We start from the raw sequence: 19,574 nt of genomic DNA on the forward strand, positions 1-19,574 counted from the left end.
ATAGTGGATAAAACATAATCTGTATTTAGACTTGCCTTAACGTCCTCCTAAAATCACCTGCATTTTAATGTTGACCATGGTGTTTCTTGCTGCTGGGTTGGAATATTTTGGTGACTGGGTTAGTGAAGAATTTTGCAAGTGGAGACATTCATCTTTGGCAGTTGTGCCTTTTGAGTCCTTTATAGTGTAAATGTGGGGAATTTGGGTTTTTTTGTTTCAATCTCTTGGAATGTGTGGTTGTGCACACTGTAAACCCTGTTGGATCTGGGTGAGATCACTCCCTGGTATTGGACAGCCTCCTTGTAATCTCCCTCTCCATGCTCCAGCTCTCATCTCAAAAACTTAGTTGTGATTGTTTTGTCTTTAAATAATTTTTTTTCGTCCCCACAGGAAAAATATGAATGTGCTTATAAACGGGACAGCATTAAAATTGTGACCCCAGACTGGGTACTGGATTCTGTAGCTGATAAGAGTAAAAAAGAAGAGACTCCTTATCATCCTCGTTTAATTATATATGAGGAGGAAGAGGAGGAGGAGGAGGAAGAGGAGGAAGAAGCAGAAAATGAAGAACAAGATTCCCAAAATGAGGCTAGTACTGACGAAAAATTATCTAGCCCAGCATCCTCACGAGAAGGATCACCATTGGGTGATCAAGCTTTTTCACCAAAATCTACCACTGCTGATAAGGCAAAAGGGGAACTGATGTTCGATGATTCTTCCGATTCCTCTCCAGAAAAGCAAGAAAGGAATTTGAACTGGACACCAGCTGAAGTCCCACAGGCATCTGCAGCAAAGCGTAGGTTGCCTCAAGGGAAGGACTCCGGTTTGATTAATTTGTGTGCCAATGTCCCACCAGTGCCAGGTAACATTTTGCCTCCTGAAATGAGAGGCAACCTCATGGCTTCAGTGCAAGGTGCCCCAAGTTCTGACCGCCAGGAAATGATGGCCACGTGGAGTCCAGCCGTGCGGACGTTAAGGAATATTACTAATAGTGCTGATATTCAGCAGATTAATAGACCATCAAATGTAGCACATGTAAGTGTTGGATTTTTAATTTATAAGCTATCGGACTTTTCCTTAGGAGCTGTAGTGTCCAAGAACTTCAGTTTCCTTTTGCTGTTCTTAAAATACCCAAATATTTCCCCTTATTACTTAAAGTTATGGCCAAATACGTAATTTCCCCGGAATAAGTAACTTAATTTCTAGCGGGTTCACAGAATGCATTTGGAAAAAATATTTGGAAGAGTAAAGTTGTGTATAACTCCAGCATGGTTTGGATTTTTAGTAAGGACTTCTTGTTAAGAGAGGGGAAAGCATTAATTTAGAATTATTTTGCTAGTTCAGGAAACCTGGTTTCCTGTCCTTCTAGCTTCTCAGTCGGTGCAAGGAATTATTTGTGCCATAAACACATGGAATTGTGAAATGGATTGTTTCCACAGTAGGTTCAGTTCTGTACTCCATTGTTCTGCTGGGCATCATTAGGTTCTTATATAATATACATACGATGGAGAAGACTTAATTAACACTTCCTTATGCCACTTGTGTAGTTGAAATAATGGCAGCTCTTGTGTTGAATGTATTTCTACAAGAAAATAAAAAGCACGTGAGCATGCTGCACTTGCAGCAATGAAATTCTTAAGATGTCTGTGGGAAGGGAGCATAAGTAAAGTAGGTACTGGTAAATGTTAGACATATCTTTTACTGTAATAATTGCATTGGTGCCTTTCTTCAGATATTCATCTGATGGTAAAACTTAAAAAGGTGCCTGAGTAGTATAAAGGCTTCCAGCCAATACTTAAACACAGAATGTGGAGTCACTCAGAAATGTTGATTCTGTGCTGTCTATATGACATCTGAATACAAAATGGAAATACAGGCTTTATTTTAAATCTGAGTCTTAGATTCCTCTTCTCAGTGCCTTGAATTGTTTAAGTGCTGAGACTTGTGGGCACGGCCTGAGCAGAACTGCCAACCATTTGCTCAGCTGGCCAGCATGGGTAAGTTGGCCATGTCATCTTCTGCAGCCAGACTGTGCTGTCAAGTACACGAGTGGTGTCCCTGTGGAAGTATTTCTCTGTCACTACAGGGCACTGGTGGCTGTGTGCTTTGGCTGGTCTCTGTTCACCCAGAGCCTGCTGGAGGAGGGCTGGACTGGTGTGTGAGGGCTGTACCAGGTCCCCTCTCAGGCTGCCGGGCCAGCTCCAGCACAGGTAGAAAGGCCTTGCATCTTAGAATTGTGAATCTGCTTCCTAGAGGGAGGAATATCACTTCTACCTTTTCCCCCTCTAACTTCTCTTTCACTTTGGGCACCAAATGATGAGTGCAAGCTTTAGTGAACGTTCTTGGAAAGTTAGAGTTTAATTTGAACCTCAGATTTCTGCCAAGTAGCAAGATCTGTCATCATCAGGTGTTTGCAGATACGTAGTTACTTTCTGAATATAGCCATAGAATGCTTTTGAAAGTTTTATCCCTTTATTTTGAAATACATGTCTTGAAGCTTCTGTAATTTTGGCTTTTGGTACTTGCTATGGAGAGTAGCTCCTCACACCGAGCCACAGAAATATTTTTTTTGTGTGTTATTTTTAGTTATTGCATGTTTCTACTGTGGTGCTGCCGAGACATGAGTGATGGGTGATGCACTGATAACCATGGCCTCACGTGTGTGCAATACCAACCACAGCAGTGTTATTTACACAACACCTAAGGTGTTTTGATGTGCATTGTGAAAACACTTGAGCCACCTCTGATGGAGAGCTGATGGATGTGTGGTTGAGAGGGAACAGTAATTGGCTTGGTGCTCTAGTGATGGGCTTTGATTCCTCTCGCACACGCACGTCACTGGAGGTGACACTGTGTGTGTTGAAGTAGTGAGGGTGGAGGAAACAAGCTTTGCAGGAGTCATCAAAGCTGATTGCATATCTAAAAGAGTTTATGAAAAGCAAGTCTAGAATTTCCTATTGCTCTTTCTCATTTCTAGTAGGTACTTTATAGTAAAATATTTTAATAAATATGTAGAACTCATCCTAATCTCGTAGAACTTTGCCTAATTTTCCCTTTTCTGATGCTTAAAATTTGCTTCCTAACTTGTGTCTGCTTAGTGTGAAATGATTTTTCTCTTAACAGTGAGTTATACATTTAAAAATAAAATTAATTCTAGATTACTTCAGCACTCTCTATAAATCTAAAATCTAGTATTCTTAAGTAGGGAGGTTAGGTTGTTTGGGGTTTTTTCCCAAGAAACCCTTAGTGCTCAGCAGATCGATGTTTTTCTTTGGTTTTTTGTATTGAGATTAAAAAACAAGCTATATATTCGTGAATTGGTTCAAAAGAGAACAAGATTCTCATGTTTCAAACAGCACTAATTAATGAAGACATCATTAGCAATTTTTAAGTGAAAACAAGTCTATGGAACTAAGCTCTGAATTTAATGGGCCAATGGGATTTTAAAATTAATATTGCAGTTGATCAATGTAATTATTAATGTAGTGCTACTAGTCATAATGCTGTTGGAAAACTATTAATAATACAGGGATGGGTTTTAATCTTAAATTTAACTAAAAAATGCATTGCCAATTATTAGGAGTCACATGCAGCTCCATGCTTCTCTGTGTAAATCCTGTCTTTTGATTTTGCTGTTAGGCAGTCAAAGATTTTTGTTTAGCTCACAAGGTATTTAGGTGCAGGGTTCTTTTCTTTTAGGAATTGTATTTTCCCAGTAGTTCTTTAAATATTTTTAAAACCAAATGACAACCAAAAGGTCTCAAAAATAATCTTTGTTTTCTAGATATTACAATCACTTTCAGCACCTACAAAAAGTTTAGAGCAACAAGTAAATCATAGCCAACAGGGACATCCAAATGTGGTGCTGTTTAGTCAAGTGAAACTAACACCAGAGACACATTTATTGCAGCAGTCACATCAAGCACAGCAGCAACAGCACCATCCTCTCTTACACCTTCAACCTCAGCAACTTATGCAGCTCCAGCAGCAGCAGCAGCAGCAGCAACCCCAGATCTCCCAGCAGCCTTTCCAACAGCAGCAGCCTCACCAGTTTCCCCAGCAGCAGCAGCAGCAGCAGCAAGTCCATCAGCAGCACCAGTTCTCCCAGCAGCAGCTCCAGTTCCCGCAGCAGCCGCTCCACGCGCAGCAGCAGCTGCACCGCCCGCAGCAGCCGCTCCAGTTCCAGCAGCAGCATGTGCTGCAACAGCAGCTGCAGCAGCTCCAGCAGCAGCAGCAACAGCTGCAGCAGCTGCAGCAGCAGAACCTGCAACAGCTGCAACAGCAACAGCTGCAACATCAGCAGCAGCAACTGCAGCAGCAGCACTTACAGCGACTGCACCAGCAGCATCAGCAACAGCAAATGCAGAATCAGGCAGCGCAGCACTTAACTCAGACACCTCAAGCACTACAGCTTCCAGTTGCAGCCCAGCAGCCACACCACCAGCAGCAACAGCAGCAACTGCAGCAGCAGCCACTTTTTGGGCACGATCCAGCAGTGGAGAGTTAGTAATTATTGCCTTCTGATCCTGAAAAAAAGTAGCTAATGACATGAAGTGGGGTGGAATATCAGAAAGTAATGCTGTGTTTACAGGATAGGACTGTAAGAAATGCCACTCATGGCTCAGAACTGGTTTTACTGATTTTTAGGCAAACACTTAAATAATAGCTAATAATGATCCAGCAATCTGAAAAGCATGAGAATGCTGAGAACATTCTCTTTTCAAATATACACTTGATACCACAAGCACACAACCTATACTTTCAGAACAGTAAATGCATAGCACAATTGTTTTAATTTTAATTTTTTTTTTCTTTGGAAGGGGGGAGAGGGAAGCTTTCAAACAGTATAAGAACTGGAAGGACAGCTACAATTTTGGAAATAGTAGTAAATTATTGAAGATTCAGTATCAGAAATTGTCACACCTTGCTTTGAATTCTAGTGGAACTGAAAGCTTTTTGATTGTTTTGGCTGTTCATAGCTTGTCTTTGTAAAAGAGGAAATTGTCTTATGTTTTCCTTTTGGTGAGCCTTCCTTTTGCCCCTTTAGCTCCATTTCATCCAGGAAAAAAAAAACTACCTTTAACAAAATCACACTGGGCTGAGCTGTGCCTTAAAGGCTTTCAGCTTTGAAGTTTTGGGTCGTAGTTTTTCCAAGGAAGTACACTTAGGAAGTTTATAACCGGGTAACAGGAAGAGGTCAGTGTAGCAAATGTGTTCTGAGATGAGCTCTTCAGCCTTTTAAGTATTCAATTGTTTGTTCTTTGTGTGCCAAACTATTTCAGTTCCAGAAGAGTATTTCCTACTGGGCTGTGTCTTTGCAATTGCTGATTACCCAGAGCAGATGTCTGACAAGCAGCTGTTAGCGACCTGGAAACGGGTAAGACTCTGCAAGATTTTTAAAAAACTATAGCATAATGTCATAGTCCCTAAATTTTAAAGGGAAACATTGGAAGTACTTCAGCACTGTTCACTTTTCTTTAGGCGTCCTTTTGTGTAATTCTTCTGTTACAATCTAAAAAAAATTATTCAACTGCTGCTGACCAGAAAAAGTAATAGAAATACTTTAGGTGTGCAGCCTGGTTGAATTAAGTTTTCAGTCAGAACGTGAGCTAAATAAGTTGCAGCCTTAACTGTTTCCCAGTTATTTATGCTTTTAATCAGGCAACTGTAGTACAGCAAATGTAATATAGCATCGCTGTCTATCTTTAATTTGATTGTATAAAAAAATTATTTTTTGCATATAATTTTGGCATTTAGTAGCCTGTGAGGTATCCACCTGAGTGAATAAGATGGAAGAATAGAGTGTTTCTATTTTTTTGCCAACTTCTATTTTTCAGAAAAATCTGATTGTATCCTTTCCTAAATAAGAGGACTTTGATGTTCTTCAGAAACTTCTGATGGATTTTATAGTTGAATTTTCCCTACAATTTTGCATAATCAAGTAAGCTGTTGACATTTTTAACAGCACTTGTGTTTATTGCTGAGATAGAATTGAATAGTTCATGAAAAATTGTTTAATAGTTATACTGCAAAAAATAAAAAACATGAGAAGGGGTTTTTTGTTTATATATCTTTATTTTGGGTTTTTTTCCATTTCTTCTAAGAAAATAGACTTTTTGTTCAGTGAAAAGCTGCATATTTAATTTTGTTTTTTGTTTTCAAAATTGTTCTAAAGCCAGATAACAAACCTAGTTTTGGGGGGTAACTCTTCAGTGAAGTGGTGGCAGTGTCCTAAAGGGTGGACTTTCATTTCAGACTTTTTGTTTCTTTATGTAATGTAAAAATTGTTATATCCTAGAAGTTCTGGGTTTGCTCTCTTACCAGATCATCCAAGCACATGGGGGGACAGTGGACCCTACCCTCACGAGCAGATGCACTCACCTCCTCTGTGAGAGCCAAGTCAGTAACATGTATGCTCAGGTAAGGCAGCTGGGAGCCTGCACTGCTGCATGCTTTCATTTTATCACTGGGAAGGCAGGGCTCTGCACTGGGTGCTTCAAGCTTAGAGAGAAAATACAAAATTACGTGGTTTTTTATGATTTGTGGGTTTTGGGAGGACAAACTTTCATAGTGCATGTAGTAGACTTGTTCCAGAGAGTGCTAAGGAAGATGCTATGAGAAAGAGAAGTCTAAAAAGTAGAGAAAAACAATTAAAGGTTTGATTTGTAGAAAAAGTGTAAAGTAAAAAACATGTATTTGGGGTTTTAAAGGTGTTTGTGACTGTATTCCTAGGCTTTAAGAGAAAGGAAGAGATGTATTACAGCACACTGGCTGAATGCAATCTTGAAGAAGAAGAAGATGGTCCCACCTCATCGAGCCCTTCATTTTCCAGTGGCATTTCCACCAGGAGGAAAGCCATGCTCTCAACATGTAAGAAGGACAAGCTTACTTTGAAAGAATGCTTGCTTCATTGCTTGCTTCATTCCACGAGCACTTTTAAAACAGAACTAGAAAGAGCTTATTCAGAGCAAAATAAAGGTTTCTTTTGCCTTGAAAGAAAAGCTTCTGCTTATCTTCAGGTGCTGTGTTGATGTGGTGCTGCTGCCAGGTGTTTCTCAGTGCTTTGCAAGTGTTCCTGAGGTCAGAGTGGTGAGGAGTGTGAGGAGTAACACTTGCCTTTGTGAGTTACTCTCTGACACTGAGGGGCAAAGATTGCCTGATTTACACATAGCAAGGTAGCAGCGATCCAGGCTATGGCAGCAGAGCAACAGCACATCTAATAGCATGTGCTTCTTTACCATAACCCAGGATTTTGAGAGGATTTCTGAGGGTTTTTCGTAGTCAGTGCTTAGCAAATACCTAAAAAGGAAGCCTATGCTGCTGATCAGAGGATAGTTCCATTCATTGCCTGTGCAGTGAGGAGCTGTGGAAGTGGAGTTTTGTGGAATTGAAAAACCAGTTTATTCAGAGGCATCTTGGAATGTACTATGCTGTATAAACCAAGATGCCAAAGTGTGTCTTGGCCTTGGATTTCTTTGTGCTGGATGCAGACATATGGGATATGGCCTTGCTAATAGCCTGTCCTGACCAACATAAAAAGAAATACAGATTTGGGAAAACCAGAGCATAACAACACGCATGTGTACTCCGTGGTTAGTAGTACATGTAATGTGCAGTGTAATAAACACAGTTTTAAACAAAAGCACTGTTGGCTTTCCCTAAAGAAAAGGTGAGAATGGCAAAACCAAAAACCTATCAGGATTACAGATAATAATGGAAGATGTGGAACTACAGTTCACCACCTATGATCAGCTGGCAGTTTATTTGGCTTCATGGCAGAGTAGGGCACAGTTTTCAGATTTTTAGAGTAGAGCATGTAAGTGTAAGCATTTTTTTGTGTGTGCCTCTATGTAAATAGCAGCAGAAGGAAGATGGCAGACCTGTGACAAGCAAATTAGCTCTGAGCTCTTTCATAATAATGCTGTGGTCTCTGTAAATAAGAAAAGCTGACCAGAAGAATGAAAATGATTCTTCCTGAGTCAGGGCTACTGCTAGAAACCTGAAATTTTTATGTATAAACAAATCACTTTTAAATTGTACTGTTTGTATCCTACAAGCCACGCTTTAATTAAGTGCTTATACACCATGCTGTGCATTTCATTGTAGTGTAAGAAGTTAGTCATGGAAAAATATTTTTCTTGGGAGTGTTTTGTAAGTGCCATCAATGTTCAGTTATTTATAACTGTGTTTTTCTGTCTGCAGATAATCTCTGTGACAGGATTTGTTGATAGTGACAGAGATGACCTCAAGCTCATGGCCTACCTAGCAGGTGCCAAATACACGGGCTACCTGTGTCGCAGCAATACAGTTCTCATCTGTAAAGAGTAAGTGCTGCACTCCCCAGTCCTTGCTTTCTCAGCAGCCTCTTGCCTCTCTGAACGTGAGGTGCTACCTATGGCTCATGAGAGTGTAAATTGTAATCAGTTCTGCAATTTGACAACAATAAACTTAGTGATGTTGTTTCTTGAACTAAGTTACAGCACATGTTAAGTGATAAATTTGGCCTTCTGAACATAGGCAAAACAAAATAATTTCTAACTTTCCTATTTTATAATATTCTTAAGTGATGCTGCCTCTTAGATCATCCATAAATAAAATATCCTTTTTCTTAATAGTTGTTCTAAAATGTTGGGGAAGGGAAAATTTAAATCCGGGTCTAAAGGTTCCATTTACAGCAGAAATTCTCCCGTGACTGGCTTGTTCTGACATGTAGAAAACCCCCATTTTTTGGAATATCTCCTCTGTCACAGTTAAAGCAAACAATAGAGAAATACTGATATTTAGGTTTATTATTAGAAATTGCTATTCTTTTTCAATACAAATGTTTTTTCTGTTCCCTGCCCACCAAGGGCCAGCGGGCTGAAGTACGAGAAGGCCAAGGAGTGGCGGATCCCGTGCGTGAACGCGCAGTGGCTCTGTGACATCCTGCTGGGGAACTTCGAGGCGCTGCGGCAGATCCAGCACAGCCGCTACACCCTCTTCAACCTGCAGGACCCGCTCTCCCCCAGCCAGCACCTGGTGCTCAACCTGCTGGGTAAGAGCCACAATCCCCTGCTCTGCAGTGTTTTCATGTGCTTGTTGCACCAGTGGGAGCACGTTTCCTCTGGTGTAAATAACTTGGCAGTGGTGTCATTTTTGTTCTGTTCTTCATTCCCTAGATGCTTGGAGAGTCCCATTGAAGGTGTCACCAGAGCTTCTAATGGTATGTTGAATTATTGTATAGATACAGCTGTTTTGATAAGATCACTCCTTGCCTGTGCTGGAGCTCCTGGTTCTACTTCTTGCTAATGTTCTGTGTTATTTTGAGGAATCTGAGAAATAATCTTTTGTAGAATTAAGGAATTTTAGTGGGGTATACAGAATGAAATTGCTGTTGACACACCCTGGGCTAGATATTTCACTCTTCAGCTTCTACATCAGACTTTAGGAAGGGCTTAGTACTTTTAAATCAGTACCTAACACACAAAATGAGACCACATAAGGGTTTTTAAGACAGAACACCCAAAATCAGTAAGAATTTTGTTAGAGTATTGACTGAATTTTAAGTATGATACATAGTGTAAGTTGAGGGTGGAACTACTTCATATCATCTCTCTGATATATAGTAAGAACTAAAACCATGGCCATATATACCATGTATTTTAGAATTTGAAAATATACCATGCATTAAAAAGTGTAGTTGATAACCCTGAAATAGCAGCAGGAATGAACAATGAAAAATTGTACCTTCAAAAACATTCAAGAGAAGTAAATTTTTGTCATGAAGGGTATTCTGTGAACCATGCAAAACTTAAAGTTTTCTGTGTATTCAGAATAAGCTGCAGTTTCCATGTCAGCTCTTACACCTACCTCATGGTATTGTATTGTAAATTTTCTTCCCATTTCAGATTTATACATGTGAACTTTTCACAGTATATCTTGATGTAGGTAAATTTGTACTACAGGTGACTCTCAGATAACATTTTACATTGCACAAAATCATTTTGCCACACCTCTTGAGTTTGGATCACTTTTATCTCAGTCACTTTGTAAACTCTTCAGAAAAATGGTGCTTAATAACTCTCAAAATGTAATCTGTAGCAGTGTTTTAAACAGGGATTCAGGACACTGCCACTTGTCTATCTTTCAGCTGTAGAAATAGGCACTATGGTTTTCCTGACCATAAGTTTGAAACTTTCTTCTTATAGACCCCTCTGGATTTGTTTCATGGGCCTGTGGGAAACTCGCATTTGGAAAACTAAATGCTTTTAAAAATTTGTGATCTTCATATTTTCCCGAAGAAGGAAAATATTCTGCTGTTACAAAATAAAAAAATCCTTAAGAAGATTCAGTATGCTGTATTAGTGTTTAAAATAGCTTTTAACTAACTCAGTTTTGGTTTTGTTACCACCACCCTTTGCACACTGCAGTTGAGCTCATCTTAAAACTTGGGTACATTCTTTGTGTGGGTCAGTCACACCAGGTTTTTGTCCATGTTTTGTCTTGTATAGCAAATGGAGACCTCAGGGGTTGGATAGGTAATTTAATACCTCCCCTTCTGTAATTATGTGGGGACCCTTCTTGCCTGTGTGAAGTGGGAATTTTGTGACTTAGACTGAAAGGGGCTTCTGGAAACAATCTAGTCCAGCTGCCCTCTGGGTGCCACTCAGGAATATGGATTGGTAATAGAAAATGCTGGGCATGTGGAAGTGTCAAGGAAGACAAGGTACTTCACTGCCTTCTCAGCAGGCATTTCTATTTGTCCTGGGGTTTGGGGTCCTCTTCTGAGGACAGCTGTCTTGTCAGATGTGTTAATGCCATGTACCTCTTGCATTTTCATAGTTGAAATGTCTGTCAAAGTGTGAATGTGTGCACTTTTCTTCCCTGCTGCTCATACTGTGGGCTGTCTAAGCATAAAAATGCCTGGTCTGAGAGCAGGGAACAAGCCCCTGTGGTTTGTTCCTCCCACAGGAACATTGTCACAGCAGGACTGGGACAATGCTGCCTGTCTTTCTCGTCATATGCCTCTAGCATTCTTCATTAAATTTCAGGTACTGATTTGAAGGTTAAAAAGAAATAGATGTCACACACTCCTGAACGTGGAAGCTGTGGTTTCAAGTCACTCAGACCAAGGAGAGCCTAAAAGCTGCATTTAATCACCCCTGGGCATGTGCTCTAGAGGCTGATCTGGTACTGGGGAGGTGACACTTCCTGTCAGCTTCTGTTTGTGTAGTTACGAAACTTGAGTTTAAAACTGTATTTTCTGGGATATTAACATTCCATGAAATTCAGCACCAGGAAGAATATTGTAGTCTTCATGTGCTTAACAAATGGACAGGCTTTTCAGTGTCTTTCACATTTTATTAATTGTCTTTTCCATTGATAATTAGCAGTGTTATTAAAAGGAAAAAAAGCCCCACAATACTTTATTTGGTGTGCACTTTCAGGGATACATAAGTGTGGAGAAGCTTTGGCTGATGCTGAGCTTTGCTGTTGGGTTCATTGTGTAAGTGGTAGGCACTCCACGTATTCAGCAGCATGTAATTTCCACTCAGGATTAATTCAGATTAATTTCCACTCAGGATTAATTCAAAACTTCTGTTGGTTTCCCTGCTTAATTCAGAGCTAAACATGTAACTGGTGTGATTGCAGGGTGTGAGGTTGCCTTTGAAACCAAAGCAAAACGAAGCCAGTCTTCAGCCGTCTTCCAAAAGAGCAAGGTAAGAACAGTGAGCAGTCACTGCCCATAGTCCTAAATTGACTGTTCCTCACAAGTGTCAGCTGCCCACCAGGCTGCACCTTCTGTGCCCTGCTCTGTGAAATAACTGCCAGTGGGTTTGGAATGTAGCCAGTTACTCAGTTGGGAGGATTAAAACAATAACTAACAGAGTGAAGTAGTAAGAGAGTTGAGAGAGCGTAGAAAGAGCAGAATATGTCGTCTTCTCTGTGTGGTGATTTTTTTCTTCAGAAGAGGTTGTGCCTAATTCTCATTCATCTGAATTATTCCACTGGTGAAACTTGCAAAAGTGTGTATGTCTAATTTCAAAATTCCAGTTCTACAGCCTTGGGCGCAAACATCACATTCTGCTGTGTTTCCTGTATTCTGTAGGATTGAAGACCTGCCACCACCTACTAAAAAACTCACCCCTGAGCTGACACCAATGGTGCTCTTCACAGGATTTGAACCTATGCAAGTGCAACAGTACATTAAGGTGACTTTCAGGCTTATCTCTGTAAACTACATTGAAACATCTGACAACCTCTTTATGGATGTTGAATTTTTGCTAAGACTTCATTAGCATATATCTAGTGGATACCAGTACTTAGTGACCACTACTTACTGGTCCTGAGGTTAGATAGGTTTATGTAAAACGATTTTTATTTGGTAGCTGTTCTCCTGTAGCTAACTTGTTTACACTGCTGTGCTACTTGCTTTTTCTGAGAAACTGCTTTAAAAAGCAAGAAAGCCCTTTCCACATTTGGTTTTAAAACAGCAAATTTCATGACCAAATTTAGGTAAAAAAATAGTGATGGTTGTACTGGGTAAGACCCAGGATTCTTCTATTGGGGTTGCTGTCTGTAGTGCCAGATGCTTCAAAGACAGCTGATGACAAAGCTAATGGCACGTGAGATAAGTTCCTATGGAGGTTTTCCTCTGTTCCCAAATAAAGCTGTACTAAAATTTAACTGTAAATAATTTACAACATTCAGATAATGAGAAGTAAATGAGACCTAGTTCGAGTCCACTATATTCCTTAGAAATATGCACTTTGATGTCCTCAAAAATATAAAATATTTTCTTTATTACACCAATACTTGTTTTTAAAGAGTTCAGCTTCAGAGGGTTTTTTTTTCCCTTGCAGTGTGTGTATTTGAAGCTTCATATTGAATATTTTGGGACATAAAATGTTTTTCAGCGCACTTCATAAAGTTTCAGTATGAGCTTCTCATTTTCTGTAATGTTGGTACCAGGTTAATTATACAGAAAATCTGTTTTGGTAACAGCTGTGGGTCACAAATTTAAAAAATCAACTTCAGCCTCAAAGCTTGTGAAGTTGAATGGAAACCTGGCAGCACTGGTGCTGTCAAAACTGTGCAGAGTTGGGATACCTAACTGGGGCTGGATACTGCTCATCTTCTTGAGATGGAGGGGTAATCTTTGTACCCGTGTGGCCAAAGGGTCCCTTCCATCAGAGTGGAGGTCTGGCAAGGTCTGCACTCACTGGTAGGGGTGCTTGAAGTGAGCACAGAAAGCAGCCTTTGCTTTCAGAGGGGTACAATGTACTGTTCACAGGGTGTTTATTACCAGGAAGGAAGTACATAGTGGAGAGGTTCAGTGCCATTGAATAACACTTTAATGGGTTATCTTTATGCAAACCATCTGAGCATGGTAAAGAAGAGCTAAAAACTCTGTCCCTGTTTGTCCTGTGTGCACAAGGCTGCCAGAGACCTCTTAGTCCTTCTAACATAACCCTTAAGCTTTCTTGCTTTGGGACTCCCAAAAAGCAATAAATTCATGCAATAAAAACCCTAGTCTGCTAAATATTTATGCTTATAGGTATTGCTGTGGGTTTTATTTATTTGTCAGAAATCCAGCGTGCATAGTTACTAAGGCTGTCCAAATATTTTTTCATTCTTTAAATTTTTATGAAGGGAGTGTTCTCTATCTCTAACACCTGTGGTAATCTGATGTGCCTCACCAGCTCATTTATTGTGTTACTTATTCCTTCAGGTAATTACTGGATTAATTGGTAAGATAGCAGCTGTGAGGAGCTAGTTTGAGTTTGGTGGCTTATACCAAGGAAAAGGGTACAGTTGCTCAGTATCATCAAAAATGCATGTGGAATGTGTTTTTCATGAGATGCTTTTTCTCTTTAAAGAAAAGCCTAGCAAAATAAAGTTTGCTGTAGCTACAGTGTGTACTACACCATCCCTAGAAAAGAACAAAATTATTATATACTCTTATTATTGCTTACTTAAAATTTAATATCCTGTTTCACTGAAAAATATTTTAATTTGTATCTTACAGTTAGTTGCTTGCTTAAGAAAAGCACAACCCAAAATCAAAAAGCTGCAGAAGCAGGAAATAGTTTTCAATCTTGCCAGGTGGTATTTTTGTCTGGAAATACCTGGCTTTTCAGTGGCTGTAAATTCTGTCAAAATTAATCAGCTTGAGTAAAGGAATCACTGAAACACAGAAATCTACACTTACTATTTCATTAGGAGCTTAGTTTTATTTGATGTGATAGTACAGTAGTAAGTTTCTTTATTCCTCCATTTTTTAAACAACACTTAACATTCTGATTTGTGTTTTTTACAACTTTCAGAAACTCTATATCCTTGGAGGTGAAGTAGCAGACTCTGCCCAGAAATGCACCCACCTAATTGCCAGTAAAGTGACCCGAACTGTCAAATTCCTGACAGCAATTTCTGTAGTCAAGCACATAGTAACTCCAGAGTGGTTAGAAGAGTGTTTCAAATGCCAGAAATTCGTTGGTAAGTTGAATTAGTATCAATTCCTATAGTAAAATGAAGGTTCGGTGACAAACATATTTAAATACACTTTGTTGTTTTGTCTTCTGACTTCAGCGTTTCTTACCAGTTTTCTAAGGAGCTCAGCTTTTGAAAGCAGAAATTTTAATTCTGCAGCAAGTCTGATTGTCGTTCACACCTCTTGAAGAATAATTTGCAAAGTTTTAAAATAATTACATTAGCAGCTAGTTTGTATTCCACTTGTGTTAGAAGGTTGTTTTAGTATGGTTAAGCAAAGCTGTCACAAGAATTATGTTGGGTTTTTTTTCAAGTTCTCTTTCAGCAGAACATTTTGTTTCATTTAGTTTTCATTATTTTTGAACCGTTTCTTCCTCTTAAATGAAAGAAAAACACACTTTAAAAGTTTACTTTCGGGTGATTAAATGATTGGATATTGTTAAGTATTGTATTTCTTTCTTGTGTAGCCATTTTGTAGATTTTTACCTGTGGCTGCATTATTTTTTAGTTCACCCTACCTGAAAGGTTGATTATTTGATTTATGATTGGTTTATGCTTTTTATATAATTGGTTTGTAAGAAGAAAATGTATAGGATCACTGGCTAACCACCATAAAGACTTGAATCTCTGGATAATTAACTAATAAACCAGCAAACATTTTTATAAATCTCAAGAAGGCAATTTGCTTACTTCAGCATCAGTGAACTGTGAAACTGGTTAATTTGAAAACTCTTGGAAGAGGAAGAAAGTTGAGGGTTTTAGTATGACTGTTGTGATCTAGTACATGAAGTACTTTACTTATTTACTGAAATTAGGTTGATTTGTAGCTCATGGGATGGTTGCAGTTTTGTGATGGAAAATATGGCAATTATTTACAAAAATTGTCTTGATTGTTTCTTTTGTCTTTTGCAAGAGTATTAACACTGTCTCTTGCAGGCTGTCAGAATTATCCTTGGAAAGACCAATTTGTTCTCTGTATAATTTTTTTGTTTTGGTTTTTCAACTTAGGGGTTTTGGATGAAATTTGATTTAGAAATGTGTTTGACACAGCTTTTGTGGAAAGATAAAGACTGAAATACCATCCTCAATAACAAAATCAAAAATTGGGTGAATAACAGGACGAATGAAACAGATGGAAAGTTCTTTCTGTTAACACTATGTGAGGCCTTGAAGACAGTTTCTGGGCTCCTATAGGTGGTCGCTGTAATTTGAATTTAAACTTAATCCTTTTGCTTGATCATTCTCCTTTACAGAGAATCAAAAAATAAAAATTTGCAAATTAGAAAAAAGGCATTTGATAGGCCAGTGATTGTTGTTAGGTATGCAAGTGTAAAACATAGTTTAATTCTCCAAGTATTTGATAGTCACCTTTGTAAGAAGCCTAATGAAGATATTTTAATCATGTTGAATTCTAGTAGGTGTGTGCCATCCAGAGCCACTCTGCCACCAAGGTGTTGTGCTCAGGTTGCATCCTGGGCCATGGGGATGTTTGTATTTTGTGTGCCACTTCATCAGTCTGTCTTTTTCAGATGAGCAGAACTTTGTGCTCAGAGATGCTGAAGCTGAGGTGCTTTTCTGCTTTAGTTTAGAAGAGTCTCTAAAGAGAGCACAAGTAGCTCCACTGTTCAAGGTATGCAATTTACCACAGCATTTAAATACTTGGGAGTTTTTCAACCTAATTTTTTCACCATTGGGACCACAGGTTTTATAGCTGAAAACAGTAGAGCAGGCTGGCATACAACCTGAAACATTTGTTGTAAATTTTCATTTTGATTTAATGCCTGTTTTCTGCCTATGTTAACCAGACAGTCTCAGGATATTTGTTCCCTTCCAAAATTAAGAACATTGCTCTGTTACTTGTAAAAAGCCACTTATGGAAGAAGTGTTTTGTTTTCTTTGTTTTCTCTTTTTTTTTTTTACACCAGCCATATAGTCAGAGCACTTGCCCATAAAAAATGGGAGTCTGAGAGTGAGTTTGCCCTTCAGCCTCAGGGAGCTGAAGTGTGAATCTCCTTTGCACCGGGCTGTTTGCTAGGATGGTGCAAGATGTTTTCATGCCTCTGGTTAAAATTACATTACAATGCACAGAGGTATCTGGAGATCTGAGTTGCTAAAGATTCTTCAGCCTAACTGAATTACAGACTGTTTATGGAGGTTTTCTTTTTTTTGACCTGTAATTCATAAGAATCTATGTCTTCTGTTATGTCTAAGTGCTACATTTTGCTCTCAGTTTTGCAGATTAAATAGCAAGGTGTTTTCTGGTTTTTTATTCGTAGCTGATAAACAGAGATAATCTACTTTGTGATCTGATCACCTATCTCAGTCAAATAGCAGAATAATTTTTGTTAGGGGGTAATAAATAAAAGGTAAAAGTTCTTTTTTAACACTTGAGATGTCCCTGTGCCCAAAGAAGCAAGGAGCATTGTACTTATGTGTCTTATCAAGCTGCAGTTGTTACTTTACACGTGTGGAAATAGGCACCCCTGAACTGTTCAAATTTATCAAAATTGTGCATTTGCCCCTCCAGGGGAAACATCAGCAGTAATTAGAGACAACTCGACAACTCAACAACTGATGAATCTGGGTCCATAAGCTCAAACACAGCTTACAAAGCCTGCTCTGTTTGATAAGAGAAGTGTCACATGACATGAAAACTTTGTGTGTTGCAGAAATCAGTTAAGATAATAATGCTTTTTCTTGGTCTTCCTTTTGTCTTTTTAGGGAAAATATTTTTACATTACACCTGGAATTTGTCCCAGTCTTTCCACCATGAAAGCTATTGTGGAGTGTGCAGGAGGAAAAGTACTATCCAAACAACCTTCTTTTCGAAAACTCATGGAGCATAAGCAGAACAAAGTGTGTTGAGTGCTGCTTTCTAAAATTTATTTATAATACCTTGCCTTGTTCTTCTGAGCTTACCGTCACTTTCTTTCCTTTAGAGTTTGCCAGAGATAATCTTGATTTCCTGTGAAAATGACCTTCATTTATGTCGAGAATATTTTGCACGAGGCATAGGTATGTATGAGCTTTTGTTGTGATTGAACACTATAACTGTTACTCTGATATTTTTTTTCTATTTCCCACTTATTATTATACAAATACAGAGATCTTTTGAAGATTTCAGATAGTAATAGAGGAATACATGGACTATCCTGCAAACCATGGAGAAGTCCAAGCCAGCTGTTTGCTGGATATATCTAAAAGTTACTTTTTAGGCAGATCACCGTAAATTTTTGGATTTAGCAACAACTGAAGCATCAGTGTGTTACCAACATTGTTCTCATTCTAAATTCAAAGCACAGCCCTGTATCAGCTACTAAGAAGAAAATTAACTGAAACCAGGCCACCATCTCATATTCATCAAGTGAGTTAGGGGTTTTCACTTTAGTTATTTTTATTTTCGTGTAGAACCCCAGGAAGTGCTGTGTTTAATAACAGTGTCAGGTGCAGTGTCAGGTGTGAGAGCTGTTGGCAGGGCTCTGGTAGTGGTGGCCACAAAGGTCCAGAACAGCCCCTCCTGACACCTGCAGAATGAGGCAGAATTTCTGTGTGGGGTGTGAACTGTATGAATTTTGGTATTTCCAGATGTCCACAATGCTGAATTTGTCCTGACTGGAGTGCTTACTCAAACACTGGATTATGAATCATATCCTTTTTGTGTAAAGACATTCTGCTGCTTAGGGGAGTATGGTTAACTAAAAGTTTTTTCTTAATTAGGAACTAATTAATTGTAATTTTTTAGGATATGTAATGTTTAGTTGGTAGGAGGGTAGGTTTAACACCCAAGAAAGTAGCTTAAATTCAACATGGAATTACTTTTTGATGGGAAATACTTCAAGGGAGGAGGAAGGGAGGGTGGTCACAAAGGAGTAGTAAATATTAGTAAATAGTAGAATAAATTAATAAATTATAGAATATTAAGCAGTGGGAAAAGAACTTGCCACTAAGGGAAATATTTGGCACAAGTTACTTTCAGATGAGGAAAACAGCTTTTGACTGAAGATTATAGACCCAGTTTGATAAATGGAGGGACCAGTGAGGCTTCTGTGTCTTTATGCATGTTTTTTATAGAACTTGTATTTTGCTGTCATTTCTTACAGTTGTTCTTTCTTAACAAGCTTACATATAAATTTACTTGATGGATAGTAAAATGCCTTACTGCTCCGGAATCCTTGGAGCATTAGATCTAGCTGTTCAGCCATTGTACAAAGCAACTAGAACTTCCTGTGGATGCTGTTTTCCAGCTGTTTTCCTAGGGATGATGAGCAGTTTAAAGCAGGAAAGCAAAAATAAACTGCATCTTTTTTAGGATGTGTAATTTTATTATGCTGAAACATAATTTACTATGTTTTGTATTATACTACCATTTTAAAAGAGCCCACTTTAGGTATCATGGTGAGCCCATTTTTAGGCATTTTAAAATAAATTATGGTACTTCAGCCAAAAGTGTAATTTGGATGTAAAAATAAAAGGGCTTGCTATCTATTAAATTATGGATGTTGAAGATGAAAATGTTTTGTACTTTATTTTTATTTCTTATACTCTATTTTCTTTTATATTGATATTTTGCCCACATTTGAAATAAATGTACTTTTAAATGTTTTACTCTATATTTTAGTGGTCGTTCATTTTTTTGAATACTGTGCAACAATGGCACTCTGGTAAGAGTAAATTACTCAAATCTTTTTCCAAGCAATGTGAAATTATTTTAAGCTTATTTTACCAGGTATGTTTTAATATATGAATCCCAGTGCTTTAAAGGGAAATTGTTGTAAATGTATATATGTGTTTTTACTGAAGCAGAGAAGCAGCTTGAAGGAGAAACTATAACCCTGCATATTCCACTGTTGTGATAACTTCTGTTTGTATAGTGAGTTTTACTAAATAAATATTTAAAAAACAATCTTCAGTTGTATTTCCTAGAACACACACAGTTCTAATGATCTGATTTGACCATTTTATCAGTTTAGATTCCAATAGATGAAAAGTGATCCTAAAAGCATTTCTTTTCTTTCTGATCAGCAAGACACTTCAGCTCTGGTGCTGTACAGAGAAGTGAGTATCTGCACTCCCCCATCAGGGAAATTACTGATTTCAAATCTCTT

At 38.5% G+C, this 19,574-nt stretch overlaps 1 protein-coding gene across 2 annotated transcripts in view; it reads left to right on the forward strand.

The window, feature by feature from the left end:
- Positions 1-19,372, forward strand: part of PAXIP1 (PAX interacting protein 1) — a 31,468-nt gene extending 12,096 nt beyond the window's left edge. The window contains exons 6-21 of one of the 2 annotated variants that reach the window (XM_063415954.1): positions 391-1,035; positions 3,785-4,502; positions 5,283-5,377; positions 6,325-6,420; positions 6,733-6,870; positions 8,203-8,324; positions 8,850-9,034; positions 9,159-9,202; positions 11,632-11,699; positions 12,089-12,191; positions 14,307-14,475; positions 15,999-16,099; positions 17,191-17,325; positions 17,409-17,484; positions 18,055-18,114; positions 18,592-19,372. In XM_063415954.1, coding sequence (XP_063272024.1) covers positions 391-1,035; positions 3,785-4,502; positions 5,283-5,377; positions 6,325-6,420; positions 6,733-6,870; positions 8,203-8,324; positions 8,850-9,034; positions 9,159-9,202; positions 11,632-11,699; positions 12,089-12,191; positions 14,307-14,475; positions 15,999-16,099; positions 17,191-17,325; positions 17,409-17,484; positions 18,055-18,114; positions 18,592-18,608 — 2,772 coding nt within the window. In that variant the 3' untranslated portion in view covers positions 18,609-19,372. The remainder of the gene's footprint in view (positions 1-390; positions 1,036-3,784; positions 4,503-5,282; positions 5,378-6,324; positions 6,421-6,732; positions 6,871-8,202; positions 8,325-8,849; positions 9,035-9,158; positions 9,203-11,631; positions 11,700-12,088; positions 12,192-14,306; positions 14,476-15,998; positions 16,100-17,190; positions 17,326-17,408; positions 17,485-18,054; positions 18,115-18,591) is intronic. The other variant, XM_063415965.1, reaches the window with a different exon arrangement.
- Positions 19,373-19,574: the final 202 nt, after the last annotated feature.

The sequence above is a fragment of the Prinia subflava genome, chromosome 1, assembly GCF_021018805.1.
Source record: "Prinia subflava isolate CZ2003 ecotype Zambia chromosome 1, Cam_Psub_1.2, whole genome shotgun sequence".
NCBI lineage: Eukaryota > Metazoa > Chordata > Aves > Passeriformes > Cisticolidae > Prinia > Prinia subflava.